The sequence below is a fragment of the Athene noctua genome, chromosome 3 (assembly GCF_965140245.1).
Source record: "Athene noctua chromosome 3, bAthNoc1.hap1.1, whole genome shotgun sequence".
In the NCBI taxonomy this organism is placed as follows: domain Eukaryota; kingdom Metazoa; phylum Chordata; class Aves; order Strigiformes; family Strigidae; genus Athene; species Athene noctua.
The window spans coordinates 86,956,240-86,983,870 of NC_134039.1; the positions used below are offsets into that span (position 1 = coordinate 86,956,240).

The window sequence follows — 27,631 nt, forward strand, 5'->3', positions numbered from 1 at the left end:
CGACCGAGCGCTGTCAGCCGCACGCGCCCCCTACGCGGCGTCTGATTGGCCGCCGGCGCGACGGGCGACCAATCGGGGCGAGGGTAGTTGCGGGGTGGGCCGCCAGAAGCGGACGGCGGGTGGTCAGGCGGGAGCGAGGGACGGAGGGGAGCGGCGGGGGGAGATCTCCGCTGCGGGAAGATGTCGAGCAGGAGGAGTATCGGGAACCCGGAGGTGGGATGAGTTCCCTTCCCCCGCCGTCACCCTCCCGCCGGCGGGCGGGGGAACCCGCGGGGCCGGGCCGGGGAGCGGCGGCGGCCTCCCCCTCTCCTGACGGGGGGCAGCCCTGGGCGGCCCATGGAGCGCAGGGTCTCCAGCGGCCCGGGCGTCTCCGGGGGACCGGAGGGTTGGGGGGGGCTCTCAGGGACCCCGATGGGCCAGTGCACAACCGAAGACGTAAATCGGGGCGGGGGGGAGGTTTCCTGGGGCCCCTAGAGCTGGGCGTGCTCAGGGTGAGTTGCGGGTGGAGAAAGAAAGGGAGAGAAATTCGCCTTTTGAGGCTTTAAAGTGGCGTTTTGGCAGGGGATTTAACACAGGGTTGGAGATCCAGAGGTCTGTCGTCGTGCCTGAGAGATGTCCGAGAGGATGCCTGTGGTCTTGCTGCTCTTTTTCCTCTCTCCGAGAGATCTTCAAATTGCCTTTTCTGTTAATGTTTATTTTTTATTTTAAAACAAATACATGATTGTATGTTGACGTCCTCTTATACTCTTCTTTTTAAAACAGTATTTAACCAGGCGCATCCCTCAGAATCCCAGATACCAACATATAAAAACCCGCCTTGATACTGGTAAGTGAAACAATTGTAAGGTAAAAACACCAAACGTGGATGTAGGAGTATGAAAAAAAAGATGAATCTCTTAACTGCCTCTGTCCTGAGCTACTTTACCCCAGATGCTGTGCAGCTATGTCAGAACGTGCATTGCGATCGTGATGTGTCTCACCTCATGATATCAGGCTGAGTTGTGACAGTTTCCATAGAAATTACTGCTCTTGGAGTTCCTGTATGTGGGCTTGTCTTGTATAAACTAATATCTTGACAAGGGTGTATGTCAAGACATATACTTAGGGGGTGTCTTTGGGGATTTTTTTGTTGTTAAAGTGGTTCAGTTTTATCCAGTAACATCTGCTTATAGTATCCACATAAGAATGTTGGCAAAGGGACAGCGTGGCCCCAGTTGTGCTTGAAGCAGAGTGTTGGAGTTAGGATTTGAATACCAAGGTCCTGATTTTAGCTCCCTTAGAGAGAGGCCTGTAGTGTAGTGAGTTTTAGGGAGTGACTTTCTGAAGGTGATGACTTTGTTGTCCAAAGCATTGTCGGAACAACTTATGCTTTTGCATAGAGAGGGCTTGGCGTGGAACTTGTAAATGGGAAGGCTGTTTTTCTGGAATATCATTGTTCTGATTCCTGTTGATTGACAAGAAGCTCAGCATGAGCCAGCAACGTGTGCTGGCAGCCCAGAAAGGCCCCGTGTGCTGGGCTGCACCCAGAGCAGGGGGGGCACAGGGCGAGGGGGGGATTCTCCCCCTCTGCTCCGCTCTGGGAGACCCCCCTGCAGGGCTGGGTCCAGCTCGGGGGCACCAACAGCAGAAGGACACGGACCTGCTCCAGCGGGGCCAGAGGAGCCACGGAGATGCTGGGGGGGCTGGAGCCCCCCTGTGAGGACAGGCTGGGAGAGTTGGGGGGTTCAGCTGGAGGAGAGAAGGCTCCAGGGAGACCTTAGAGTGGCCCCCCAGGGCTGAAAGGGGCTGCAGGAAAGGGGGAACTCATCATCAGGGGGGTAGGGATGCGACAAGGGGGAATAGTTTCAAACTGAAAGAGGGTGGATGTAGATGAGATCTAAGGCAGAAATTGTTCCCTGTGAGGGGGGTGAGGCCCTGGCACAGGCTGCCCAGAGCAGCTGTGGCTGCCCCCTCCCTGGAAGGGTTCAAGGCCAGGTTGGACGGGGCTTTGGGCAACCTGGGCTGGTGGAAGGTGGCCCTGCCCGGGGCAGGGGGTTGGGACTGGATGATCTTTAAGGTCCCTTCCAACCCAAACCATCCTGTGATTCTGTGACTAGCAGGTGTGGATACTTCTGTAGCCCTCCCTGAAAATCCTGTAAAATAAAACTCAGGTGCATTCTGTAGAAAAACTGAAGCAGCGCCTGTGGGTATATGTAGAAGATTTGAGCTCCTCTGGTCATGAACGTTTGCAGTGACTTCCTCTCTCCAGTATGGAGGCTTTAACCTCTGGACCAGTGCCCATTCCCAGAGGCGGGTGGCAGTCAGAGTCCAGCAAGTCCTTTGACTGACTTTGCTCTTTAGCTCGGCCTTCCCTGCGAGAGAAAAGCACAAAGAGGAAAGTCGTGGTACTTTTGATTTATGGATGCCTTGTATTGTCATGGTGAAAGAGCATCTACAGCAAACACTTGTTATCATAATCTGATATTTTCCTCCCCTCCAAAAATCTAGGTCTTAATAGCACTGAAGAAAATCACTAATTAAAAAATTGTAACAAACTGATTTTTTTTTTTTTTTTTTTTTTTTCCGTTACAGGAAACAGTTTGACAAAATACACTGAGAAATTGGAAGAGATCAAAAGAAGTGAGTATCTGGAGAGAAGCAGGATGTAACTTGTGGTGAGTTAGTTCCAAACTGAAAGAGGATCGAGGAGCAGGGGGTTGAACCCCAGGCCCTCTGTTTCCTTGGAGATCTCCACTATGATGGCAGCAGCAGGATACAAAGGTGGTTGATTCTTTGCTGGGCACCTTCCACTTTGTGCTGTGCCTCATTTCTCTGTCTCTCACAGTGCTTTACAGATTTAACTTAAGAAACCAGACAGGCAGGTCTAGGAGTCTTTCCAGATCCTTCTTGGTGCAGTTCTTGTTATTGCATGGAAAACAGGCAGGAAGAGGTTTTCTGGACTAAGAAAACTAGAATAGACTCATCTGGGAAGACTCAGACTGCACTTCTGAGATTTTATTTCACTTTTAGGTAACAACTTGAGATCCTTTACCTTTGTATAACTGTCATAGATTTCTATCAGAATACTCGAAGGTAGGAAAAAGACAAGCTCATTCCTCTGTAACTCATTAACTTCACCAGAACTAAACACTGATGTTTTGAAGACTTTGGGTTGTTCAAGCTAATGAAAGCCTAACTGATATTTATTTCAGTCTGTTTTCCCACTGAAAATGGGCTTTTTAAAGAAATTACTGATAAAGCTAATGTTCTACTACTTTATTTTCACCTACTGTCCAGATTATTTTCATATAGAGAGCCAGGAAAGCTATTAAACCCAAAAGCTGCATTTATTGATGTGAAAGAAAAATTGCCCCCGTTAATGACTAATTAGGATTTCAAATGTTCAGTCTTAATTCTTAGAACCACTCACTGTGTTGCTCTGAGGTGGTAGTGTTCATACTGTAAGGGAGGTCACTAATCTCTCACGTAAATATATTTGTGCTCAGCTTTGTGCAAAATGGTCTTTTGTTGCCAGTTTGTTTGTTGGTTTTGTTGTTTGTTTTTTTTTTTTTTTAAACACCGCAGGTCTTTGGGGAAAATCAAAAGAAAAATGACCTTGCCTTCCAAAATCCTGTGTTGACTAAGATTTCAGTGCTTAACACTGGATTGCCATCGCTTTGTATCTGTGCTGAAAATCTTGTTGTATGGGTCTAGTTGGTTTTCAATCTCTGCTTTGAATCTCGTTTTGTTTCAGGCAGGACTCTTTTTGTTTAATCGTGGTTCTGGAGTCTGGTAGAAACTTTCTCATTATATTTGGGCTGAATAGACACCTTGTGTTCCCAGGCAGTTTAGAAACTTCTCCCCCTTGATTTCTCATGGATAGATGATACTGTTTGGACACAACTTTAAATACCCAGCACAGGCAACTCTCTGTCTCTTGTGTAACGTGAGAGAATGGGACTTAATACCCTGAGCCCGCTGTGGAATCAAAAATGATAAGAGAGCCGGAACCACGATGATTTGTCCTTTGGAGGATTGACTTGAGGAGAGACACCAAGTCTCTTCCTTTTCTCTGGTGTTGCTTCACTCATTTCTGAAGCCGTGAGGAGAGCATCCTTGAATACAGAATAATTACAGCTTCAGACCAGTTCACTGAAGCAAAAAAATGTCAGAAAATCCGAATGGATCTTCCAGGACAGAAGCAGGTACGTCGTGTTGCTTTTGTAGTTGGAAGCAACACTTCTGAAATTTCTTGTAACTGCTGGGAAGCTCGTGAAAGCATTCAGATTGGTCTGCTCCAGGCTTTGTAATAACAAAACAGTTAGGCTGTGGTTTTTCTTCTTGATAGAAATAATTTTGGGTGGTAGAGGCAAGATCTAGATCATAAAGGCTTATTTTGGGATAAATAATCTTTGCTAGGGGTGGGTGGAAACCAGCATTTGTGTTCTATCTACACTGTGACAATGGTTCTGCTTTGTTGGTGTTCATAGACGTCCAGCACTTCATAAGCTTCGTTGCTTTTATTTGTCTTTCTAAATTCAGTTTATTTCTTGCCCTTCACATGACTGAAGGGCCCTTTTTGTCCGTGGCTGGGGAGTTTTAATCGTATGGACATGGGCTACATGTGGGGTTTGTGTCAGGCAGGTGAAATGGGCTGTAGAAAAGATAATTCTTGCTGTTATTTCCAAGTTGTAAAGGGAGGCTTTAGCAATCTGAGCTTGAGGCTTGAAACCAGGTGGGTTTGCCAGAACGGTGAAGGTCATTTTCAAGTTAACTGACATTCTGAAATCTAGTTTATGTGCAGGTCTTGTACTTCAGACCTGTGGTTTGAAACGCACAGAGCACACTGCAGTGCACTGGGGTGTTTTGGATGGGCTCTTTTTCTCTAAGACAAGCTGTTGAGTAGCAAGTAGGCACTTGCTTTGCAGCCTAATAAAAATGATGCAGGGTAAGATGTTGAATTTGGGAACTCTGCTTGCTCTGAATGCTGAAAATTAATTGGCCTCCCTCTTCAGGAAGTATATTTAAGAGGAAAGGATAGGAATAAATAAAAACAGAGTTGAAAGCTCACAATTTCTCAGGGTCCTGCAACCATAATGTGCCCATTGGCTGTCTATGGGGAGAACCTTGTCTGAGCAGGATGTCTGTTGGGAAGCACATGATCACTGCTTATACAGGGAAGAAATCTCAGCCTCCAGCATTCACATGGGGGCTCCTCTAAACACATGTCAGCTTGAGAGTTTCCATAAGCTAATTTTGCAGTAATTTTGTGTGTGTGTGTGTGTGTGTGTGTGGTGGTTACAGGAATGTGGATTGGAGCCCTTCTCCCCCATCTTGTTTAAGCTAATGGAGAATTCAGCAGATGGTTTTAGAGGATTTAGAATTGCTTAACTGGCTGGATTTGCTAAAGGTCCTGCACTCCGTTGTTAGCCCTCTTAGCTGAACAGCTGGAGAGGGACTGTTAGAAAAATGCAAAGGGTTTTTCTTTTTCTATGAGCTAAAATCTATGACTTCAGAGGTGGAGCCTAGTAAGGGAGAAGGAAGAAAAGAAAGGAGAAGCGATTTTAGTTTTTGAGAGAGCTTAGATTCATTAGAGCGTGGCTCCAGGAGCTGCAGTGCCTGACACGGGAGGAATTTTGTTGATCATCTTCGCCTTTCCCTGCCAGCACAGGATTGATCTTTTTTTCTTTTTTTTTTTTTCTTTCCCCCCTCCTCTGCTATCTTCTTTCTAGCTGTAAATTTCCCAAAGCATGAGGCTTCCATTACTTCCCGTGGGAGGCTATTTCATATCAAGATGTTCCTACTGATACTCGTCTTAGCTTCTCTCTCCTACTCCATACAGCCTTTTGTTTCACACTGGAAAGCTTCTCTCTTCCTCGTGTTTATGCATCTCGAGTATCTGTATGCAATCAGACTTCCATCCTTGTCATCGCTTCCTTAGCACTGTTAATCTCTGTGCTGGTTGTTTGTCAGTTGTTCCAACAGACCTCTCAGTTTTCTTGCTACCTAAGCTTTGTCTTCAGGCTTAAGATTTAATGAGTCTAGTTTCTCCATAGCAATTACGTGTGCTTCAAGCTGGTATCCATGCCAATCTGCTGTTCTGTCAGTTATCCATTCCTTTAAGTAGCCATTTAAGCAAATTGTAGGAATTAGAATTTAATTGTCAGATAAAGAAAACCTGGAGCATTTTAATCGGTAAGATTAAACATACATGTTTAGCTTAGTATTTGAAAAGACATAGTCTGAGATACAGTGCCCCTGTGCTCTGCTTTAGCTGTAACTTACACAAATTTAAAAATTCAGGTAAATTAAATCTTTTGGTTTAAGAGGCTTTGCAGCTGTAGCAGGCTTCAAAGAACAGCAGACGAGGTGATAAATCCACAAAACTGCTTCCTTCCCCCAGCAAGAACAGAAAACACAAAGTAATGCACATTCGAGGCTAAAAGCAACTAAATCTTCCTTCTCCACTTTAATCGGATCTGGACAAGATCTCTCTCTATAACTGCTATTACTTTTCACAAAGTCTTCAGGTTTGCTGCTCCCATCCTTCAGCACAAGCTTAATGCCCAGAAATCCTGCCTTGGAGAAGAATAGCTGGGACTAAGCCCATTACCTGGTATTTGCAAAAGCTGGGAATTTAATTAAAAAATTGACATTGTCCTCTTCTGTTTTGTTTTTGAAGATTACAGATATAAAAAGGATGAGCTGTTTAAAAGGCTGAAAGTGACTACTTTTGCCCAGCTGGTATGTATAGTTCCCTCTCTGGCCTCTGAAAGTTGTTATCTTTTATAAACAGCATTTTTTCTTTGTCTAAAGCTTTCTATGATGTAGCCTTAGTCTGTAATTCTTCTGTACTGGCTTCTTCCTGCCCTCACAGATTTCCCTTTATTAAAGCAAACCATTCAGGCCAGTGATTTCAGAGTAGTCAAATGCTTTTAGTTGCAAATTGACATTTGTAGTGATCCTGTCTTTGACATTTTTTCCCCTATTTTTTTGTCTGTTACCTTAAGAGGGTCTTCAAGCCTCTTATGAAAGAAAAGGGCTGTGTAAAGTAGCATTCAAATCTGATCTCATCGAGCTTTGTGTCCAGTAGTCACAGCCTGAAGCCCTCCCTAATAGCAGGTTTAACTGCAGAGGATGGGGAAAGTTGTGACTTCAAGGCTTTCTGCATATTTTTTTACTTAAAATCAAAATATTAAGAAATTGCAAATTTGATCCGTAAATAAAGAGCTGTGTGTTGCTTACATGTTGGTTCAAGAAAACTAGTAAAAATTAGAAAAAGACAAGCTGTCTTCAAAGGAGGGAAGGAAAGAGAAGGTTAAACCTGCAGATATTGGAGTGGCTTTCTGCAGTCTCAGATCTTTAGTTCCCCTGGGTTGTTAAGACCAGTCCAGTGACTCTCACCGGTGTGATGAACTGATTTAGTACGTGAATATCCCAGCTCTGCTCTCACAGACCAGTTAACCATGTGTGCTGTCAGCCAGTCTAGTGTATCCTCTGAAATGTTTCAGTGACTGAACTTCATAAAGGTCAGAAAATATCCTGGTGTTTGATATTGCCAGCATGGCACATCTGTTTTTTCTTTATTCTAAGGTTGAGCATTCTTTTGTGTTCTTTTTTTTTTTTTTTTCCCCTACAATTTCTGCTTAATAAAAGGACACACTTGCCATACAGACGTCATATATGCACTTGTATGTGACCTTGAAGTCCAGCAGAAGTTGCACTGAGTTAAATGTGGTTTGGCTTGAGGATTGTTTTTCCTTAAGCTGATCCCCGCTGTCTTTCATTGACACTGGTTCATGTGCACCAAGGTATAGTTGCTTGCTTTTGTTTCCTGCAGGTCATCCAGGTTGCCTCTCTATCTGATGAAACCTTAGAAGTGACAAATGAGGAGATCCACAAGCTGGAAGGTAACAGTGTTTATTGTAAGCACAAAGAGGAGGAGCTGTAGATCACTGTCGTATGGTGAACTGTGTCCTGACAGACAGAGCTGACTATTGAGCAAGTCTTTTAATCAGGAGGGAAGAATAACCTGTGGCCTGCAGGCATTCCACTTTGGGACCAGAAACACTCCTAAAACAGAAAGGCTTGCAGATAAGAAAGGCCTCTTGCTGCTGAGTTTGTTGTAGTAAGTCAGTAGACATCAAGAATTATGTTTTTCTTGAATTCATAAAATAAGATTTTGAGGCCTTAAAAATAATATGGCTCTTTATTATTTTTAATATGAGGCTCTCAGTAAGTCATCCTTATAAGAGGATGAAGGTAAGGCTGTCTTTAAGAGACACACCTTCTTCTAAGAATAGAAACTGGGCTTTAAACCTGCTTGCTTGTTTCCTGCAGCGTTTTAACCCTTTGTACCCTGTTCTCTCCCCAGATGGTGATTCTGCTACTCCAGATGCAGATGCTGAAGTCACAGCAGGGACAAACGGGAAAGGAAGCCCCGACGGGACCCCGAGTCCAGTCCTGTTCATAAACAACACAGGAGCTGGGGAATCCTATCGGTCCACTCTGCAGAGGTGCCTGATAATAATACTCAGTTTTCTCCCTGTCTTAGCAAGACAGTTATTTTTATCCAGCCAGTTATTTTAAATTGCTGCTAAGTGGTTTTATATTGTATTTCTCATTCAAGCCTGGCTCTGCAGGTCCAGGGATGTGAGCGAGAGAGAGGGTTGGCAGGTTTTCTTGTCTGAATGAGTTTGGTCTGAGGCTGTAATCCAGCACTGTGGCCACCAGATGATTGTCTAAATGGCTGACAAGGGAATATGTCTGTGTGATTCAATCCAGCTCCCTGAGTTCAAGAATCCATGTTATGAGCTGCTCTGGGAAACTAATGTGCTTTACTGATGATCTTAACGGGTTGTCCCATGATTGAGAATAAGAGTCCATTTCCAAACCCACTACATCGCCAGTCAAGGTCAGAGATATGAGGAAGACACTAAGAGGAAGCTTTGTCTCAGCCCTCTCCTTGCTGTTTCTGTGCAAATGTTAACAGAAGACTTGAGACACAAGCCTGACAAGCTTGAGGATCGTGTATCAAAGCTTTTAGTTTAGTGACCACTGAGAGTATCTGGAGGTTTCATGTCCTGTATCCAATTTAGTGATGAAATGGTAATCCTCTGCGTGGCACTGACAGTGATTTACTGTGTCTAACTTGCTGAGATCTCAACGTTGGCAGCTTCTTAGAATTATTCTCCCTCACCTCAGAGTCACTTAAGACATTGAATAACACTCCTGGATTTGACCGATCCAGAAGAGTACAGTATGTTCACGTAGCAAAGCTGCGCTCTGTTTATTTTTTAAACTCATAAAAATGAAATCAGTCTTTTACAACGTACTGGAAAGCCTGAAATAGAATCTCTCCATTTTTATGTGGTGTCTGGCTGGACAGGAACATAAATGGGCTATTGAAACAGTTGATGGAAAGTCACTCTGACCTTTTTTTTCTTTGTTTGTGCCATAACCTCCTCTTTCCTCTTGTAGCGTGATAAGTGGCGTTGGTGAACTGGATATAGAAAAGGACACTCCAAAAAAAGTGGACACTCAGACTAAAGACATGCCTTATCCCGACTGCCCCTTCCTGCTTTTGGATGTACGAGACCGGGATGCCTACGACCAGTGTCACATTATTGGAGGTGAGAAGGCCAGAATCCCCCAGCAGCCCAGTGCCAACTGGGATCATATATTCAGCTCTTTGTGTCATTTTTCTGGCTGACTTCATTTTTTTCCCCCACGCTGGGACGTCACTTGGGTGCAAAATGCTCTCAGCACTCATCCTGTGCACCCATCTTTCCTGGAAAATAGATGAGGGGACCAAGCTAATGTTAATCCCTTATTCAGTGGATTTTCAGGTCTCTTGCACTCTCACAAGTCTATGTCAGTTGTATTCCAGGCTGGTGTTTAGCTGCTGTATGATTTTTCTCTTTTTTTTTTTTTTTTTTTGTCCTCTGCAGCTTATTCCTACCCTATTGCAACGCTGTCTAGAACCATGAACCCCTATACAAATAATATTCTGGAATATGTATCCTTTACATATCAAGTGCTGGAATAAAAAAAAAAAAAAAAAAAAAAAAAAAAACAACAAACTGGGGGGATGTTGGTGGGGGCTTCCAAAAACAATCAGAGCAAAAATACTTGGAACTGTGACCAGGACAATGTTTAACCACCAAAATCTGGGGGTTTCAAGGGGAGTGGGAGGACAAGTCCTTTACACTGGCTGTGATTACCTGGGGTGGCTCCACTGCTGTCATGAGATCCTGGATTCTAGTTCCTCAAGGCTGTCAGCACCTCTTGGCTCCAGTGGGAGCTGCCTGAATTCGGCTTTTCTTGGGAGTTTGGCTGCTGGAAGGCAAAGCCTTATTACTTGGGCACCCGTCCCCTGCTGTTGCTGAGCACTGGGCTGTTTGAGGGATGCGTTGATCAAATCCCTTCACTTCCTCTCAGCACATTGATGAGGATTGGCTTTTCTCTGGAGGAGAGAAAGAGGATTATTAGCTAAAATTAGGCTGATAAGTTCCCAGGTTGTTAGATTGTGAGGGCTGCAGGGGAGAGGGGAGGTGGTACACAAAGGTGCTTCTTGCCTGTTACTAACCAGTCTTCACTGAGTAAAAAACTGGCTGATGGCCGGGACCAAAGAGTTGTGGTGAACAGAGTTAAATCCAGCTGGCAGCCGGTTAGGAGTGGTGTCCCCAGGGCTGGGTGTTGGGGCCACTCCTGTTTAACATCTTTATTGGTGACCTAGAGGAGGGATCCAGTGTACCCTTGGTCAGTTTACAGAGGACACCCAGCTGGGTGGGAGTGTTGGTCTGCTCGAGGGCAGGGAGGCTGCAGAGAGACCTGGCCAGGCTGGAGCCATGGGCTGAGCCCAACTGGGGGAGTTTCACTGAGGGCAAATGCCGGGGGCTGCCCTTGGGCCACAACAACCCCCAGCAGGGCTACAGGCCTGGGGAGGAGTGGCTGGAGAGCTGCCGGTCAGAGAGGGACTGGGGGGGTGAGAATGAGCCAGAGTGTGCCCAGGGGGCCAAGGAGGGCAACGGCATCCTGGCTTGTGTCAGCACTGGCGTGGCCAGCAGGGACAGGGAAGGGATCTGAGCCCTGGGCTGGGCACTGGGGAGGCCGCCCCTCGCTGAGGGGGTTCAGTTTTGGGCCCCTCACCCCAAAAAGGCCATTGAATGACTCGAGCGTGGCCAGAGAAGGGCAACGGAGCTGGGGCAGGGTCTGGAGCACAGGTCTGCTGGGGAGCGGCTGGGGGAACTGGGGGGGTTCAGTCTGGAGCAGAGGAGGCTGAGGGGAGACCTCCTGGCCCTCTGCAACTCCCTGCCAGGAGGGGGCAGAGAGGGGGGATGAGTCTCTGGAGCCAAGGCCCCAGCGCCAGGCCCCGAGGGAATGGCCTCAAGCTGCCCAGGGCAGGGTCAGGCTGGCTCTGAGGAAGGATTTCTGTGCAGAAGGGGCTGTTGGGCCTTGGAATGGGCTGCCCAGGGCAGGGGGGAGTCCCCGGGATCCCTGGAGGGGTTGAAGAGTCGGGCTGAGCCAGCGCTGAGGGATCTGGGGGAGTTGGGAACGGTCAGGGGGAGGGTCATGGTGGGGCAGGAGGAGCTGCAAGGGCTTTTCCAACCCAGATGGTTCTGGGATTCTGTGAATCTTCAAAATTGGTGGATGCTTGCTGCAGGGGCTACACTCCAGTGGGGCTTAGGCTGTGTCCTTCAAGCATCTGGCAAGCCTCAGCTACTGAGAGATCAGCCTTAAATCACCAGTGCAGGGAAGGTATTCCTGCCTGATGCTTGCAAATCAAGCAGGGAGTCTCTCAGTCTCCAGTCCCATTTTTTTGTGTCCCTTCTTCTTAAAAGGTATTAATCATCACCTTAAGTTTACAAATTAATCCTTAGCTCTTTTACCTATCAGAAAAACGCACATGGAAAAATTATCATTTTGTATGACAATGATGAGAGGTTAGCGAGCCAGGCTGCGACAACCATGTGTGAGAGGGGCTTTGAGAATTTGTTCATGTTATCTGGAGGTAAGTGGGGATGGGCAGGACTCCCTGAGATCTCGGGTGGGTAGATCAAGAGCAGAGAGTGAGCTAGAGATTGAGAAGAGCTGGGTATTCAGCTCTGTTGAATGTTTTATTTGTGACTGGTAGAATTTGTGGTCTGTACATCTACAGGCCTGAAGGTCCTCGCACAGAAGATCCCAGAAGGTCTGATCACTGGCTCATTCCCTGCATCCTGCCAGGTGGCAGCTCCCACTGGATCTGCCCGTAAAAAACCTTCTCCCAAAGTGCCACCTGCACGTGCTGAAAATAAATGGAGATTTTCTGCAGATGATCTACAAAAGATAAAGTACTACCTGGAAGAGGAGCACATTCCTTCAGATACTGCCAGTAAGACTCAGGACAAATGCTGCAGCCACTTTCTTTAGCTCTTGAGCCTGCCCTGCAGCAGTTCTCTGCTTTTCTATATTCTTTCCATGACACTGCTGGGAGAGGGAGAGGGTTTTTTTAAACTGACTGTGAAGATCGATCAAAACCTGTGCTATGCCAGTCCCAGAGGACTGAAATCTTATATAGCTACATGAGGGCAAAATCCTGGGCCTGCTGAGGGTGGGCATATACCATTCTGCCCTCTATATTTAAATGTCTTTTACTGGTGATTAGTAAATTTTTCAAATTCTTAGGTCTGCACAGCTAGAGACTGCCCAGAACCCCGCACTGAATTATTCATGGCTCTGTATGTTTACAACGAGAGATGGAGAGCCAACAAAGCCCAACAGATCATTTGTGTGTCCTTGTGCTCAGTCACACACACAGCTTCTGATATTTGGGGGGGGGGTTGTGTTTTTTTTCCCACAGGCCGTCTCAGCCGTGGTTCTTCAGGCCGCAATTCCAAGGTGACAACCGTGAGGAGCAGCCCCAGCCTCCCCAGCACCGCGGGCAACGTGGGACCCCTCACTGCCCGCTCGCTCAGCAGGAGCAGCTTCCAGAACAGGCCGTGGAAATAAGCAGCAGTGTTTTCTTCTGCTAAATACCTGAATGTCCAGGTTCTGGGAACCCCGAGCAGCGCAGCCCACTTGTCATTTTAGGAATCTGCAGAGAAAAGGAGCAGTGATATATAAATGGCAGCTCGGGTAAGGCTGGGGCAGCTGGAAGGGTTGACGTTTCGTAGAAGCAGGAACGGGGTCACTTTGGCAAGGCTGACTTTTAGGTGCAGTGTCAGGACAGAGTTGATATCACTGATTTTGTAGGGGAGGGAGGATACTGGTAGTAAAGCCTGCGACCAGTAGAAATGGTTCTGCCAAGCTTGTAGTTCAGACAAATGAACTCGTGTCTGTAAAAACACTCTCCCCGTGCTGCGCCCAGAACCACCGACTGTGCGAACAGGAGAACACACGTGAAAGTGAACAGGCCAGAAATCATCTGTGGACAAAAACTGGTGTTTTGTAGCAGAGATACAGACGTTCAGCAATTTGCCAAAATGTTGAAGAGAGGATTCCGTAAGTTTGGGGTTTTTTATAGAAAATTTATATTAATGAACAGAAGTATTTGTAATAAAGTTGGTTTTGGAAATAATGTTCAGCGTAGCACTGTAACCTGACAGTCGTGTTTACTCATGGTCAGTGTGTGAAACAATTCTGTATTTTTAAAGGTGAGCCGGAGGAGATAAAAACTGTTTTCTCACTTTTTTTTTTTTTTTCCTTTACTGCCGAAAGGTTTGCCTTCTAACTGTGCTTTTTCTGCTTTGTTCCTTGCCGTGGCTACAGAGAACTACTGTGTGGTGGGTTTGGTTCTAAATGAGATTAAATGAGAGGGTAAGGCTGCCAGACGCAGGTTTTTAGCTGGGTTTTAGCTGACGTGTCTTAGAGCAAAATCATTTGTGCCCTTCTTCTTGGTGTGCAGGCAGAGTATCTCTTTAGTTTGTGTACCGCTGGTTTGCTCCTTTTCCTACTTGCCAGAGCAAGTTGCTGGTCACTGGAGCTGCAGAAAACTCTGATGTACGTGGAGGAACCCGTCTCTCTTCTGCTGACAAAGCCAACTTCCCTTATCCTTGTACAGGCAGCTGCGAGTTGAGGGTAGGAGACAGAACATTTTGCTTCATAAAATGCTTCTGTGATACTTGGAGGCAAACTGTGTTCCTCAGTGGAGCAGCAAATAGCTCTGCAGTTCCGGTGCCTGATAGAAGCTGGAAATTTATTCCGAGTTATGCCCTTGCAGTGTTTTTTGAGTAATTTCTTTAAGGTTAGGGTGGCTGAAGGGAAATTTTCTTCTGCCCTCTCACCGGGGTCCCCCAAATCTAGCAGGGACCATGAATCTGGTAACAGAACAGGGGGTGAAGATTTAATAGAAAATAAGTATCACAGCTTTCATCATATCTGTGCTTCCAGCACACCAGTATTAGCTGAGTGACCCAGAAATCATCTGAATCTACCCAGTGACAAAGCAGAGTTGCCTACGAGAGACATTGTAGGTAGTTACAGAGAGGTCCTGCTCTCTAGCCTTTACCTAAGGTATTGCTCAGCTTTGGCTTCTTGGTCTTGTGGGTTTTGTGTGTGGCTCTTTGGGTTTTGGTGCTGGGTTTTTTTCCCCTTTTTGAAGTAGACAAGTAATCTTCAGGAGACCCCAAAATTCACCAGTGGTGCAGATTATCAGGGGTAAGTGTGGTGAAAGGGCAAGGTGAGAGAAATTGCATGTAATTTCCAGTTTGGCAGTTTAAGGCTTAACATCCCTGAGTGCATTTATCAAATTTATTGTGTCTCCATGAGTCTTAAATCAGAGGAGGGCCGATACGGGGACTCAATCTGATGAGAGCTGTAACAGTCCTCTCCAGAGAAGAGTGAGGTGATCAGCACAAACCTCTGCTGCGGTGTCAGCATCCCCCAGAGGGAGAATAAGGGAGAAATCAAGGGGCATAAGGCAGAGCCAGCATTTGAAATGTACCAAACAAAATACTTCAAAGAGCTGAATGCCCCTGAGTGTTCAAATATATTTTTATATGTAACAAAATCTGATTGCAGAGAGGTAAATTAAAGCTCCCAGCTTCCCAAGGAGGTCCTTGGATGCTTTAAGTTGTACAAACCAACTCTAATTTATACACCCTGCGAGTCAGGCTGGTCAGGTCTGAAGATAATGGGTCTGGTTGGGTCTTATTTCAGCCCATCCCTAGGAAGCTGGATGCCTCTCACAGGCTTACTGCTCTGCTTTCTCACCTTCCTACTCGATCACGCTTCTGGAAGCCTTCTTGTTGGTTTAGTTGTAGGTGTATTTATTTTGAATGAAGCAGCTTGTCCTCCTATCTCAGACCGGCTGGCTTTCTGTGGAACGGCAGCATCACTTCTTAAGAAAAAAGTGTTTATTTAAATGGTCTGAGCCTAAAGCAGGAGCTGTAGAAACCTGGGTTTTGTCTGCACTCTTTGCTCACAGCCTTGGGCAGCTGACGCGCCTCTGGGGGCTTTAGTGGCAACACTTTTAGGTGGCCTAATAAAATAAATAAAAACTAAATAAAGATTTCCGAGGAGTTTGGTGCTGAAACATGGCAGAAATGCCCCATTTAGCTTTGAACAGATAAACGTGGCTCACGCAGCTGCGTAATCTGAGCTTGATGTCCTGAGTCTGCTGCTCCTTCCTGCTCCATACGGCACCTCCATTTTTATGAAATAAAAACATTGAACAAAGGAGCATCTCCTGCATAATTCAGGTGGTAGCTTGCCTGAAAAATTGATTTAACTGAATGTGCACAGGAGAGGTGAGAGCCAAGAGAATCATTTATTGTGTGTTTGAAAGACGGGGAGCAGTACAGCACACGGGGTCCCACTGGTGTGTGAGTAGGGGGTATGTCAACTCTGTGAGCGTGCAGAAAGGCCGTTAAAGTTGTAAGCAAATATAAAATGCCTCTGTCTGAAAATGGAGATGACATGTGGGGGTTGTGAGTGTCAGCCTAAATCCTGACTCTGCTATCCAGCTGTGGGAGATGGATCCGAAATCTCTGGTTGCTCTGGGCTGTGAGAAAACCTCCTGAAACATGTGGACATAACTAGCCTGAGCTGTTTGAGATCCTCCAAACCCAGGGCATCCAAGGGAGAACTGAATGTACTTCCCCATCGTCTTGATGGATTTGTATGGTTTTGGACTTCTGACGTGGTATTTTTTGGGAGAAGAGAGTCAAACTCTATGGAGTCTGGGAGTTTTAATTGTTTAATTTAATAAAAAGTAAATGCCACTGTGTGGTTGAGCACTTCTTTTCAGCTTGAGCGTTGACAGCTGAGGGAGAGCATGGAATGGCACCTGCAAAACTGGGACTCGGTGGGAGCTTGGCTCCTCCTCCCCACAGGACTGCAGAGGGTGAGGAGGGACCTTTCGACCAGCACCACAACTGTTCAACCACGAAAATACACAGAAGAAATCGTGTTAACCCGACTGCCTCACGGCCCAGAGCCACCCCAGCAGGGCTGGGCAAGGGGGACACCCCTCCTGCTGCCACAGCGGTGTCTGAGCTCTGCTTTGCCCAGTAAGTGTCAAACTGAACCTTTTCCCCTTCCATCCTCTCCCAGAGCAGATGGAAAACAAGCACCTTCCTTTTGTGTCCCACTATTTTCATGCCCTTTTAAATCCCTTTTTTGGGCCACTGGGCCAGCACACGCTGTTTGTTGGCTGCCACCTGCAGGAGCGCTGAGTCAGCCTCCAAAAAAACTTTCCGACGTGATTTAGACAAAAGAGAAAACAACAAAAGTCATTTCTCATCTTTCTCCACACTCATTTATTGTGTTCTTTTCCTCCCCACAGCTAATTTAGATGGTCCCGTGCGTGCAGCATGATGACCTTCAGCGCCAACCACGTCTCCTGGGCGGTGGGGACGATCTGTTTGGCGGGGAGCAGGAACCCGTAACGCCCCGTGTCCCGCAGCTCGAAGGTGAAGGAGTACTTGATGCCCTGGTTGTACGTCCAGTCGATGGTTCCTCCGCTCGCTTGATCTGAGGGGGGAAACAACGGGAGGAACGGGAGGCGTCGGTCGCTTGGCGTCGTGCGGGGAGTTCACAGGACATTTCGTCTCAGCCAAGGTGTGAGTGGTTTTGGTTTATTTTGGGAGGAACCCCTCCTGCGCCCCACCCCGTGTTACTTACAGATGGTGGTGATGATGCTGCCGTACTTGTAGTTAGTGCCATACAGAGAAGACAGAGCTGCGACTGCCTTCGCAGAAACCTCGTGCTGGGAATACACAGAAGGGAGAAAGATGAGCCAAAGAAAGGAAAAACCCGCAGGATATAACCTGCGGGAGAGCTTTTTCGCTTGTGCCGCAGGCAAAAAAGATGCCAAAGCTCAATAGCCTTGGCTTGGGGGGGTCTTCTTGGCTTGCCAGTGCCCCCTCCGTGGGGCATGATGGAGGTTGCTCCTTCTTGGAGGAGGAGAGCAGCCTCACATCATCCCAGCCCCCTTCAAACCATCAGCCCTACCAGTTCCTTCTGGTCAGGCACTGGAGTCCTGGTGTAGCCGTAGGGGTAGAGCAGGAGTTGGGAGTAGCTGTGGATGGAGACAAAAGCCTTGATGTTCCCGTGGTTCTTCACAAAGTCCACGATGGCCTTCACCTCGGGCTCCGAGTTGGCGTAGGGTCCGTGGTACGTCTCCGAGCAGGGATTTCCACTGGCCCCAGGCCCTGTGGAGAAGTGAAAACACAATCTGGGTGTTTGGTGGCTTTGGTTGGGTGGCTCAGAGAGTCACACAGACAAAGAGTTTTTTCCATTTCCAAGCCCGAGAGCTTTTCCCACCCCTCAGCTGCCTGTGGGCCAGTGAGGACCATCCTTGGAGCTCCTCCTAGATGTTTGTATGATGACTTTCACTTGTGGTCCCCACCACACTGCTCACTAGGGGACACCAAAACCCTGGTGGAACCCAAACCCACGTCTCTGCCACGGAGAGCAAGTCCTATCCCTTCCCCAGGGAACACCAGTGGATCTTTCTCAACCAGAAATGGCCTCAGAACCTCCACCCGGAGAGTGGAAACCCCCACGGACAGCAAATGTGAGAGCTCTGACCTCCAAAACCTGCGTCCCAGTTGCGGTTGGGGTCCACACCGATGCAAATGGAGCCCGATTGCTTGGACCTGGTCTTGCGCCACATGCGATTCTGGAAGGGCAGAGCCAGCTCAGCTGGTGGCCGGGGCTGGAGGTCCACCAGCACCCGATGTCTGGGGCAATTTAACGGGTTGTGGTTGGGCCCCTTCCCATCCCGTGGAAACGGGGACAAGGAGGCTTTGACCTTTTAGGGGCCTCAATGAGGAGCACCCCAAGCCTGCTCCCCAGCCCCATCCAGCATGGCTGTGAATCCCAGAATCCTCTGGGTTGGAAAAGCCCTCGCAGCTCCTCCAGCCCCACCATGACCCTCCCCCTGACCGTTCCCAACTCCCCCAGATCCCTCAGCGCTGGCTCAGCCCGACTCTTCAACCCCTCCAGGGATCCCGGGGACTCCCCCCTGCCCTGGGCAGCCCATTCCAACGCCCAACAGCCCCTTCTGCACAGAAATCCTTCCTCAGAGCCAGCCTGACCCTGCCCTGGGCAGCTTGAGGCCATTCCCTCGGGGCCTGGCGCTGGGGCCTTGGCTCCAGAGACTCATCCCCCCTCTCTGCCCCCTCCTGGCAGGGAGTTGCAGAGGGCCAGGAGGTCTCCCCTCAGCCTCCTCTGCTCCAGACTGAACCCCCCCAGTTCCCCCAGCCGCTCCCCAGCAGACCTGTGCTCCAGACCCTGCCCCAGCTCCGTTGCCCTTCTCTGGCCACGCTCGAGTCATTCAATGGCCTTTTTGGGGTGAGGGGCCCAAAACTGAACCCACTCAGCGAGGGGCGGCCTCACCAGTGCCCAGCACAGGGCTCAGATCCCTCCCCTGTCCCTGCTGGCCACACTATTGCTCATAGAGAAGAGGAGAGAGAAGCCAGGCTGGTACCTGGGTTTGGGTGAAGGCGAAGCCGTCAGGGTTGGTGACAATCTCCAGGAAGATGTCCATCTTGTCCAGGATGGAGGCCAGACCTGCATCGTTCTCATGATCCAGGACAATCTACAGAGGACGGTGGTTTTGAGGCTCCCTGGCACTGCTGGATCACCATCCCCTCCGTGGGGTCAGCCACCCGGTGTCCACGGTGCCTGCAGGACCTTGTGGCCCTTTGGGGACATAGCTTGTGGCCGGGACGTGCCCGTACCTGCTTGGCGAACCAGACCCCGCTGGCCTGCGTCACCCATTCGCGGGAGTGGATGCCAGTGTCGATCCAGACGGCTGGACGGTTCATACCCCCTTTGCTGAACTGGAAAGAGCAGAGACTGGGGGGTTGGTTTTGTCCTCGATCACTCTCCGGTCACCCCACAAACCCCAAATCCTCACCTTGAGCACGTAGAGGGGGCGGTTCTCTGTCGACCGGCCGATCTCCAGCTTGCTGACCAGGTTGGGGTTTTCAGCCACCAGCAAGTCCATGAAGTTGTAGATCTGGGGAAGACAGATGGGAGGGGATGGGGGGTGTCACTCCCAGCTCCCCCCCTGCCCTTGCTGCACATGGAGCAAAAGGGCTTTGCAAGAGCGATTCCAGAATGCCCAAAATACCCCAAATTTTGTGCTTTCTCACCTCATCCAGGGTGTGGTAGGAGGCATAGTTGAAGGTGTTGGTGGTCACTGGCATCTGGCGCCGGCCACGAAACATCTCCATCTGCTCCTGGTCCAGCAGTTCCTGGGGGACACGGGGCAGGATGAGCCCTCGTCCTGCATCATGCCGGCCCCCCCGCATCTCCCCCGCCTCCCCTCCGCCACCGCTGACCTGCACGTCCTCGATCATGATGGAGTAGGAGACGCCGTTGGCCTCCAGGTGGGCTTTGAGGGGCTGCAGGCTGGGGAAGGGCACGCGGACGTCGACCGGGTGCCCGAGGCCACGAGGTGCCAGCCAGAAATCCAGCTGGTGGAGGAGAAAGCGAGATGGGGGGGTCAGAGCCCGTCTTGGGCCACCCCCCGCTTCCCTGTACCAGCTTCTGTCTTGTTTCCCCCCAACTGGTCCCCATCATCCCACATCCAGCCCCCCCAGCCCCATCTCTGCTCTACAGCGTGGTTTGGGGGGGGACACAGCCTGGCAGGGAGGGCGTCCCCAAAAGTCCCCCCCAGCTTGTTACACCCAGTACCTGCAGCTCCTCGAGGTCCTGCAGCTCCTGCACCTTCTGCAGCTCCTCATCGCTGGTGGGGATGATGCGCAGCACCTGGTGCCTGCGGGGTCAGGGGGTGCTGGGGGCGGTGGCAGGGCCAAGCTCCGACCTCTGTGGGTCCAGCCTAACCCCCATCCATCTACCCCCCCCAAAGCCTGGGGATTTGCACTGAGCCTCTTCCCAAGGGGGTCTGTGCCCCCTCGGCACTGAACCAGCTCCTTCTGCCCCGACTGGTGCCACCGTCCCCAATCTGCCCCAGCCCCCCCCTTACCCAACAAAAGTCTCGATGCCAGCGACAGCTGCCACCAGGGCAGCCAACAACACGAGGCTCCTCATCGTCAGCCCAAAGAGTCCGTCCGGTGTCCCGACAGCACCCCGGGGCCTCTTAAATCCCATCGGGATGGTGGCCCCCGCCCCCCGCCCCAGCTGTCCCTTTTCCCAGGGCCGTGGGAAGGCCCCGGCTGGCTCCGGCCAAGGTCAGGCCCCGCCGTCCCCCTTCCCCCCCCCTGCCACGGCACTCCCAGCCCGGCCAAACCTGTCCCAGGAACTGGCTGGGGCCGTCGGTGAGTCACAGGGAGGTGCCCAAATCCCACCGCCCACGGTGCTTGCGGTGGGGAGGAAGAGGATAAATTTGGGGCCAGAAAGTGCGAGATGCAGATTTTCACACGGGGTGGATGGGAGGGAGGAGGACTAGTGGAGCCGGATACCTAAACCGTGGCTGCGGTGGCGGCGGGGAAATCGGTTTAAAGTTTGGCACGGGACAGAGGTCAGAGTGGGTGAGGGTCAGCCCAGGTGGCAAAAACAAACCAGGAAATTTCTGAAAACACTTTGCACCCAGCAATGCCCCTGAGGGGGCCTGACGTCCCCGGGGAAGGGATGATGGAGCAACGCTGCCCAAAATCCCACAACTTTGGGTTTTGTTGCCTAAAAACCACCCAAGTCCTTGAGGGCTGTTGGCCCCAAAGGATGGGGACTTGTAGGGCCGAAGCCACAAGGTGGGAAAATAAACACCTGCAGGGCCGGGCAAGGTTTTTCACTGCTTTTTTGAAGTCTAGCATGAAAACATAAAGGCACCAGCCTTTAAACCATGAAATTTCCAGGATTATTTATTGAGACAAAGGGGAGGTGCCGTGTTCAGTACGGATGTTCCAGGACGTAGGCCATGATGTCCAGGAGCGCCGGCCAGGTCTCGGTAGCGGTGGGGATGATCTGGGTGCTGGGCAGGAGGAAGCCGTAGCGCCCCGTGTCCCTCAGCTCGAAGGTGAAGGAATATTTCACCCCGTTGTCGTAGGCCCAGTCGATGGTGGTGCCGTCTGCCTTGTCTGGAGGGAGAGGAAGGGAGAGGCGGGATCCCAACGCCGAGCGCTCGCGGGGGACACGGCGCTGCGGGAGGAGGAAGGGACACTTACAGATGGTGTCCACGATGCTGCCGTAGGTGTATTTCGTCCCGTACACGGCGGCCAAGTCGCTCACGGCCTTTTTAGCCAGTTCATTCTGCAAGGGAGAGCCCAAAAGTGGCTGAGACCCGATGGACCAGGACCTTGGGGCAGCAGAAACCCTGGGGCAGCGGGGTCTAGAGCTCAGCATCCTTTCCCACCCCCTTTGCTCTTGCTTTTCCCCAAACCACCCTTAATTTTTAGTGGACAGGAGGTACATCTTGCACATGCCCTCCCTCCTAGAACACAGTGATGAGCTTCAACATGCAGCTTGCACCTAATGAGAGGAGTGGGGGATACAACCAAGGCCCCAGCGCCAGGCCCCGAGGGAATGGCCTCAAGCTGCCCAGGGCAGGGTCAGGCTGGCTCTGAGGAAGGATTTCTGTGCAGAAGGGGCTGTTGGGCGTTGGAATGGGCTGCCCAGGGCAGGGGGGAGTCCCCGGGATCCCTGGAGGGGTTGAAGAGTCGGGCTGAGCCAGCGCTGAGGGATCTGGGGGAGTTGGGAACGCTCAGGGGGAGGGTCATGGTGGGGCTGGAGGAGCTTCGAGGGCTTTTCCAACCCAGATGATTTTGTGATCCTGGGCTGATCCCACCTGACTTTTCCAGCAAGGCTGGTGCTCACAGCCCCGTGTCTATGTTTTGGGGCCATCTCACCAGTTCCTGGTGGTCAGGTGCAGGGGCTGTCTTGTAGCCGTAGGGGAACATCAGCATCTGGGAGTAGCTGTGGATGGAGATGACCGATTTGACGTTCCCGTGGCCGCGGATGAAGTCCACGATGGCTTTTACTTCTCTCTCGGAGTGGGCGTACGGGCCGTGGTAGGTCTCGGAGCAGGGATTGCTGCTGGAGCCAGAGCCTGGGGCATGGCAGAGGAGGCACCATGCAGAGAGGCTGCCCCCGGGAAGGGTTTCTAACCCCCTCCCCCCCAAGTTTCTCCCCTCCAGCAGGAAGTTTTGATGCTTTGAGGCACAAGCATTGCCCCGGGTGGGGACCTGGTGGCCCAGCTCTCACCTCCGAATCCAGCGTCCCAGTTCCGGTTGGGGTCCACGCCGACGCAGGAGGAGCCGGCGTTGATGGACCTCGTCTTGCGCCACATGCGGTTCTAAGAGCAGAGGGAGGGGGGGGCGAGACGACTGTGGGGCTGTGAATTCCACCCCCCTCGGGGGGGACAGCTGGTCCCCTCCTGCCCAAGCATCTCCAGGGATGGCAGGAAACCACCCCCACCCCCTCACTGTCCCACGTGGGAAGGAACATCCCTCCCCACCCAAAAAACGTGGCCAGTGACAAGCGTTAGGACAGGTTTCACCCCCCCAGCAGAGTTCCTGCACTCACGGAGCTGTGGGTGAAGGCGAAGCCATCGGGGTTGGTGACAATCTCAAAGAAGATGTCCATGCTGTCCAGGATGGCGGTGACGGAGGGGTCCCGGCCGTACTCCGTGGCGATCTGCACAGGGAGGGGGGTGAGAGCAGCGTTGGTGCCCCTCGGGGATGAGGGATGTAACCGAGTGGCACCATGGGGAGGTGTTAAAAAAAGGGCTGGGGTAAGATTTGAGGGTCCCACGTTCCCAGGGCACGTGGTTACCTTGTTGGCCGTCCAGATGCCGGTGGCTTGGGTGATCCATTCCCGCGAGTGGATGCCCGTGTCCAGCCAGATGGCCGGCCGCTTCGACCCCCCGGTGCTGAACTGGACAGGGAGGGGGGGGGATGTCAGCCCCGTGCCCTCCCAGGGCTGGGCAAAATGTGGGTGCCCCACCCCGTACCCACCTTCAACACATAGAGGGGCCTGTTCTCGTAGCTTTGCCCGATCTGGATCTTGCTAACAAGGCTGGGATGATCGTCCACCAGCGTGTCCATCCAGTTGTAGATCTGAAAGGAGGAGCTGCTGGGTCACGAGGCTCACCCTGGGTTTTTTTTTGGTTTTTTTTTGTTTTGTTTTTTAGGGTATCCAGCAACCAGATGCAACACGCAGAGCTTCCCTGGAGAAGAACCTGGTGCTTCCCTGGAGAAGACCAGGTGCTTGGACCTCTGTGCGAACAGGGAGGTGCACGTCACAAAGGTTTTTGCAAAAGCTGTGAGGGGAAAAAAAATCTCTGAGATCACCCCAAACCATCACAGCCTCAATCAGCCACCCACTGGGCTCCACGCACAGGGTTTGTCCTCCAAAATGAAGTTGAAGATGTCTTCCAGTGAGGTGGGGAGATGCCAGGGGAGGCCATGCTGCACGTGGAGGGATGCTCGGTCTCCTGGCTCAGCTAAAACCTTCACCCAAGGAGGAGAAAAGTGTCCCGGGGGGGTCTCACCTGCCACCACGAACGTCACCACATGGATGCAACCATGGCACAGGCTGAGCGTGATGCCAGCGAGACAAAATGAATGTTCAGCAGAGCAAAAAGTACCTCATCTAGCGTGTGGTAGGAGGCAAAATCAAACGTGCTGGTGCTTCTCTCCATCCTCCTAGACTTCATCATGTTTTTTTTTTCCTCATCCAATAATTCCTGTTGAGGAGGGAAAAAAACAAAACATCAAACAGGCTGGAAGGAGCAGGGGGATGGGTTTTTCTTCCATCTCCTCATGGTTTCCAAGTTTTTGGACCTTCTCTTGGAACTGAACTGCAGGAGCTCATCCCGGTCCCCGCTGCAGCCCTTACCTGCACGTCCTCAATCATGATGCTGTAGGAAATTCTATTGGACTCCAGGAAGATTTTGACTGCTTGGAGGCTGTGGAAGGGCACCCGCAGGTCGGCTGGGTGGCCGGGTCGGGTGGGGTGACGCCAAAAGTCAACCTGGTGTGAAGGAGAGGAGAGAGTTTGGCCTCGTCCCATGCTGCTGCTCATCCACTGAGCTCCCCAGGACCAAGACGGGGCTTGTAAGTCTCCCATGAGGGGTCTGAAATGATCTTTGGGCAAGTTTTGGGACACGCAGGGCTACCAGAATGGGTCAGAGTCCCTCTGCATCACTCAGTGGAGCTTCCACAGAAACATCCTTCAGCTTGTTGGCTGCAAACGTCCCTCTGACTGACAAGTACTTGTGATTGGAGCAGATGTGGCAAGACACCGAGGTCACTGCACGCCCGGTTTGCTCTTTGATTCAATAGAGGTAACTCCTGACATCAGCTTTGTACCACCGGTCCCTCTCCTGCTGCTCCCACTGCTTAAATTTATCCCCAGGATTCACCCCACACATCAAGCAAGGCGAACACCGCTGGAGCAGAGTTGTAATTATGTCATCTGAGCCCCCAAAAATGCAATGACGTTTTAGATCTGCATGCTCAGCATGCGTACGACGATGCTGCCAGTGGCCAAGGGTGTTCTTGCTTCGTTTGAAACAGGAGAGCTGAGCTCAAGGTGCCCCAAGCTAAATACTATATCGTGATAAATTACACGTAGCCAAAATGGGAAGGAAAATTGGATGGGAGGTCAAAAGGAGGGAGCCCTGGATGTCACCAGGGTCTCTGTTGTCGAGCGGGGCACACGCGAGGCCCCGTCGCGGCTCACCTGCAGCTCCGCCCGCTCGCCCAGCCCCCTGAGCAGGGTGATCTGCTCCTCCTCGCTGGCCGTGACACGGAGGACCTGGTCCCTGCGGGGAGGCAGAGCCGTCAGCGCCTGCGGGAGCGCTCCCGGCCCCGGGGATGGGAGCTGAGCCTCCAGTGCCCATCACGAGCCCATCACGGGTGGAGGCTGCGAAAGGTCTACGCTGGCTCGGTTGGGTTGGAGAATGCATCAGTTGGTGGAGGTTTGGTGGCGAGAGCGAAAAACGCAAGTTTAGAACAACCACGATGGGGAAAAAGAGCAAGTGCCACAGAGCCCGAGGTGGTCTCCATGCTTCCTCTGATCACAAGAGCTCCCCAAATGTAAGGAAATATCTGATATATCAATACCTTCTGTCAATTTATCAATATCTAATATATTGAGATTTATATAAATATATATTTATATATCCTGCTGATATGTAAATATCGAATATATCGATATATAAAATATCTAATAACAGATATGAAAATAATATATCGATATAAGATATATAAAGATATATATCTCTAATATATTGATATCTTCTGCTGATAAATATCTAATATACCAATATATAAAAATATCTAATATATTGATATCTTCTGTCAATATATAAATATAAATATCTAATATAAATATATCGATATGTATAAATAAATGTAAATATCTAATATAAATATATATCGATATGTATAAATATCTATCAATATCTTCTGTCAGTATATAAATATGTATTGATAGAGAAATATCTAATATATTGATTTATATATGCAAATATCTAAGGTATCGATATCTTCTGTCAGTATAGAAATATCTAATATATTAATATAGAGAGAAATATCTAATATATTGACATCTTCTGTTGATATATAAATATGTATTGATAGATAAATGTCTAATATATTGATTTATATATGCAAATATCTAAGGTATCGATATCTTCCCTGCCTCAGCCGGGCTGGGCTCGCCCAGGGCTGCCCGGGAAGGCAATGCTCTCCCGCGGCAGCAAGGTCTCCCCAGCTTGGGCCAGTCCTTCCCCTGGCAAAGCTCGGGGTGCTGCTCTCGGGCTTTGAGCACCCCCAAAGCTGGGCTGAAACCGCGTCTTTCCCGCTGTCCACGCAGCGAAAGCTGCCGCGTTTCCCTCCTTCGGGATGTCACCCAGCGGAGAGCGGACGGGGCCGGGCGTCTCCCGCCCCAGGTTCCCGATCGGGATGTTGTCCCCCCTCCACCACCCCCCCCCGCTGCTTTTGGCAGGACTCACCCCACAAAAAGCTGCTCGCTGCGGGCGGCTGCCGCCAGGGCGGCGAAGAGCAGGAGGATCTTCATGGCGAGTGGATGCAGAGGAGCCTCGGCCCCCGAGGGCATCTCTAACCCCCCTATATAGTGCTGCGGGGGCACCCCTGGACCTTCTCACCAAGGCCACATCTGCCGTCCCCGCGGAGCCGGCAGCAGCAAACTGATAAACCAGGAACGGCTCCCGCGAGCCCAAATGTTTGTTTTATTTGGCGAAGTCAATAAAAGAGCAGCCAAATTAGGGAGGATCTGATAACGTCTGGGGTCCTGCCGCGGGCAGCCGGGGAGGCTGCGTGACCAAGGTTGGCGCGAGGTGTCGTGGTCACGGTCACCACCCAACCCACGGTCGGAGGACCCCAGAGTACACACGGACACGGCGCTTTGTTTCCATGAATTTCTTTATTAGAGATGACTATTAAGAAGTCAGTTATAATTATGATTAGCAAAGCAAGTGTCTATTACATGTTGCTACAAAATTACTAGCAGCAAAGCAAGTATATATACATATATATTTATGATTAATTACTGCTACACACACCTAACTACATACAAAATTCAAAATATTCCAATTATTACCAGCGCCGTTCCTCAAACCGCTCCCAGGAGTGGGGCCAGTTGACGACAGACAAAGCCTCACTTCAGAGACAACAGGCATCGTGCAGCCCCGCGTCCCCGGCGAGGACGGTCACCTGGGGGTAACGCTCAGAGAAAGAGGGGCTCCGTTTTGGGGTCGGAAGCGAGGTATTTTGATGTCTTTCGTGTCGCTACGTGAGTGGGCGCAGGACGGCGGCTCCTGGATCGGCCGTTGCTGATTTCTGCTGTCTCAGGTCAGGTGGTTATAGTGGTTTCTTTGTTCCGTAGGTTATAGCAGAGTCTTTGTTCCGCAGGTCACAGCAGCGCCTTTGTCGGGTGCTTATCTACGATGCCCCCGCGCTCGTCAAGGATGCTCCGGGTTCCTGGGCCGGGTTCCCGGGCTGGCAGACATCATCTCGGTCAGTATTTTAGCAGACATCTGTTTAGTTTTGTGTTTTGTTTTGGTTTGTTTTTTTCCCATTGAAGTCAGGTTGTCTTTCTGGTGGCACTGACAGCGGGGTTTGCAGGTGCTGCAGTCGGGGGCCTGTCACAGTTTTCTAACGTGAACGTGGTGCCGGGGATCCTCCTCGCTGAGGCAGCCTGGGAAGGGGTGGCAGGAGGGCTGTGTCCGACCTCCTGGCTGAAGCAAGGCCAAGCTCTGGGGGCAGACCAGGTCCCTCTGCGTTGGGTTTTG

At 50.4% G+C, this 27,631-nt stretch overlaps 3 protein-coding genes across 6 annotated transcripts; 1 reads left to right on the top strand and 2 right to left on the bottom strand.

Moving 5' to 3' along the window:
- The first annotated feature begins 107 nt into the window (after positions 1–107).
- Positions 108–16,164, top strand: CEP41 (centrosomal protein 41). 4 transcript variants are annotated; one of them, XM_074903569.1, is made up of 11 exons: positions 108–213; positions 763–826; positions 2,572–2,619; positions 6,662–6,723; positions 7,820–7,889; positions 8,354–8,495; positions 9,460–9,611; positions 9,930–9,997; positions 11,878–11,992; positions 12,140–12,355; positions 12,824–16,164. In XM_074903569.1, exons 1-11 carry the CDS (start codon positions 181–183, stop codon positions 12,970–12,972), a joined length of 1,119 nt encoding a protein of 372 aa, XP_074759670.1. In that variant the 5' UTR covers positions 108–180; the 3' UTR covers positions 12,973–16,164. The 4 variants fall into 4 exon arrangements, with proteins under 4 accessions (XP_074759670.1, XP_074759672.1, XP_074759674.1 ...); XM_074903571.1 differs by lacking the exon at positions 12,140–12,355; XM_074903573.1 differs by lacking the exons at positions 2,572–2,619; positions 12,140–12,355.
- Positions 16,165–16,747: 583 nt separating this feature from the next.
- On the bottom strand, positions 16,748–20,526 carry LOC141958795 (carboxypeptidase A1-like). The gene is made up of 11 exons (XM_074901683.1): positions 20,402–20,526; positions 20,110–20,191; positions 19,755–19,889; positions 19,566–19,667; positions 19,328–19,429; positions 19,149–19,250; positions 18,896–19,006; positions 17,995–18,085; positions 17,416–17,615; positions 17,086–17,170; positions 16,748–16,935 (listed from the first exon to the last, which is right to left on the bottom strand). Exons 1-11 carry the CDS (start codon positions 20,524–20,526, stop codon positions 16,748–16,750), a joined length of 1,323 nt encoding a protein of 440 aa, XP_074757784.1.
- A 676-nt stretch (positions 20,527–21,202) lies between these two features.
- On the bottom strand, positions 21,203–26,436 carry LOC141958752 (carboxypeptidase A1-like). Its single transcript, XM_074901639.1, has 11 exons — positions 26,333–26,436; positions 25,057–25,138; positions 24,211–24,345; positions 23,960–24,058; positions 23,328–23,429; positions 23,146–23,247; positions 22,897–23,007; positions 22,576–22,666; positions 22,221–22,420; positions 21,540–21,624; positions 21,203–21,452 (listed from the first exon to the last, which is right to left on the bottom strand). The coding sequence occupies exons 1-11, from the start codon at positions 26,434–26,436 to the stop codon at positions 21,265–21,267; spliced, it is 1,299 nt and encodes a 432-aa protein (XP_074757740.1). The 3' UTR covers positions 21,203–21,264.
- Between the last annotated feature and the right edge of the window lie 1,195 nt (positions 26,437–27,631).

What these genes read in the sequence shown, in the direction of transcription:
- LOC141958795 (XM_074901683.1), bottom strand. Translation starts at nt 20,526, where the DNA reads ATGGGATTTAAGAGGCCCCGGGGTGCTGTCGGGACACCGGACGGACTC. An exon ending in CTGGGACGCAGGTTTTGGAG is followed by an intron (nt 17,616 to 17,994) that starts GTCAGAGCTCTC and finishes ACTTCTCCACAG; the next exon opens with GGCCTGGGGCCAGTGGAAAT. An exon ending in CAGCATCATCACCACCATCT is followed by an intron (nt 16,936 to 17,085) that starts GTAAGTAACACG and finishes TTCCCCCCTCAG; the next exon opens with ATCAAGCGAGCGGAGGAACC.
- CEP41 (XM_074903569.1), top strand. Translation starts at nt 181, where the DNA reads ATGTCGAGCAGGAGGAGTATCGGGAACCCGGAG. An exon ending in ATTGGAAGAGATCAAAAGAA is followed by an intron (nt 2,620 to 6,661) that starts GTGAGTATCTGG and finishes TTGTTTTTGAAG; the next exon opens with ATTACAGATATAAAAAGGAT. An exon ending in GGAGATCCACAAGCTGGAAG is followed by an intron (nt 7,890 to 8,353) that starts GTAACAGTGTTT and finishes TTCTCTCCCCAG; the next exon opens with ATGGTGATTCTGCTACTCCA.
- LOC141958752 (XM_074901639.1), bottom strand. Translation starts at nt 26,436, where the DNA reads ATGCCCTCGGGGGCCGAGGCTCCTCTGCATCCACTCGCCATGAAGATC. An exon ending in GCGAGCGGGCGGAGCTGCAG is followed by an intron (nt 24,346 to 25,056) that starts GTGAGCCGCGAC and finishes CCTTCACACCAG; the next exon opens with GTTGACTTTTGGCGTCACCC. An exon ending in TCGCCTTCACCCACAGCTCC is followed by an intron (nt 22,667 to 22,896) that starts GTGAGTGCAGGA and finishes CTCTGCTCTTAG; the next exon opens with AACCGCATGTGGCGCAAGAC.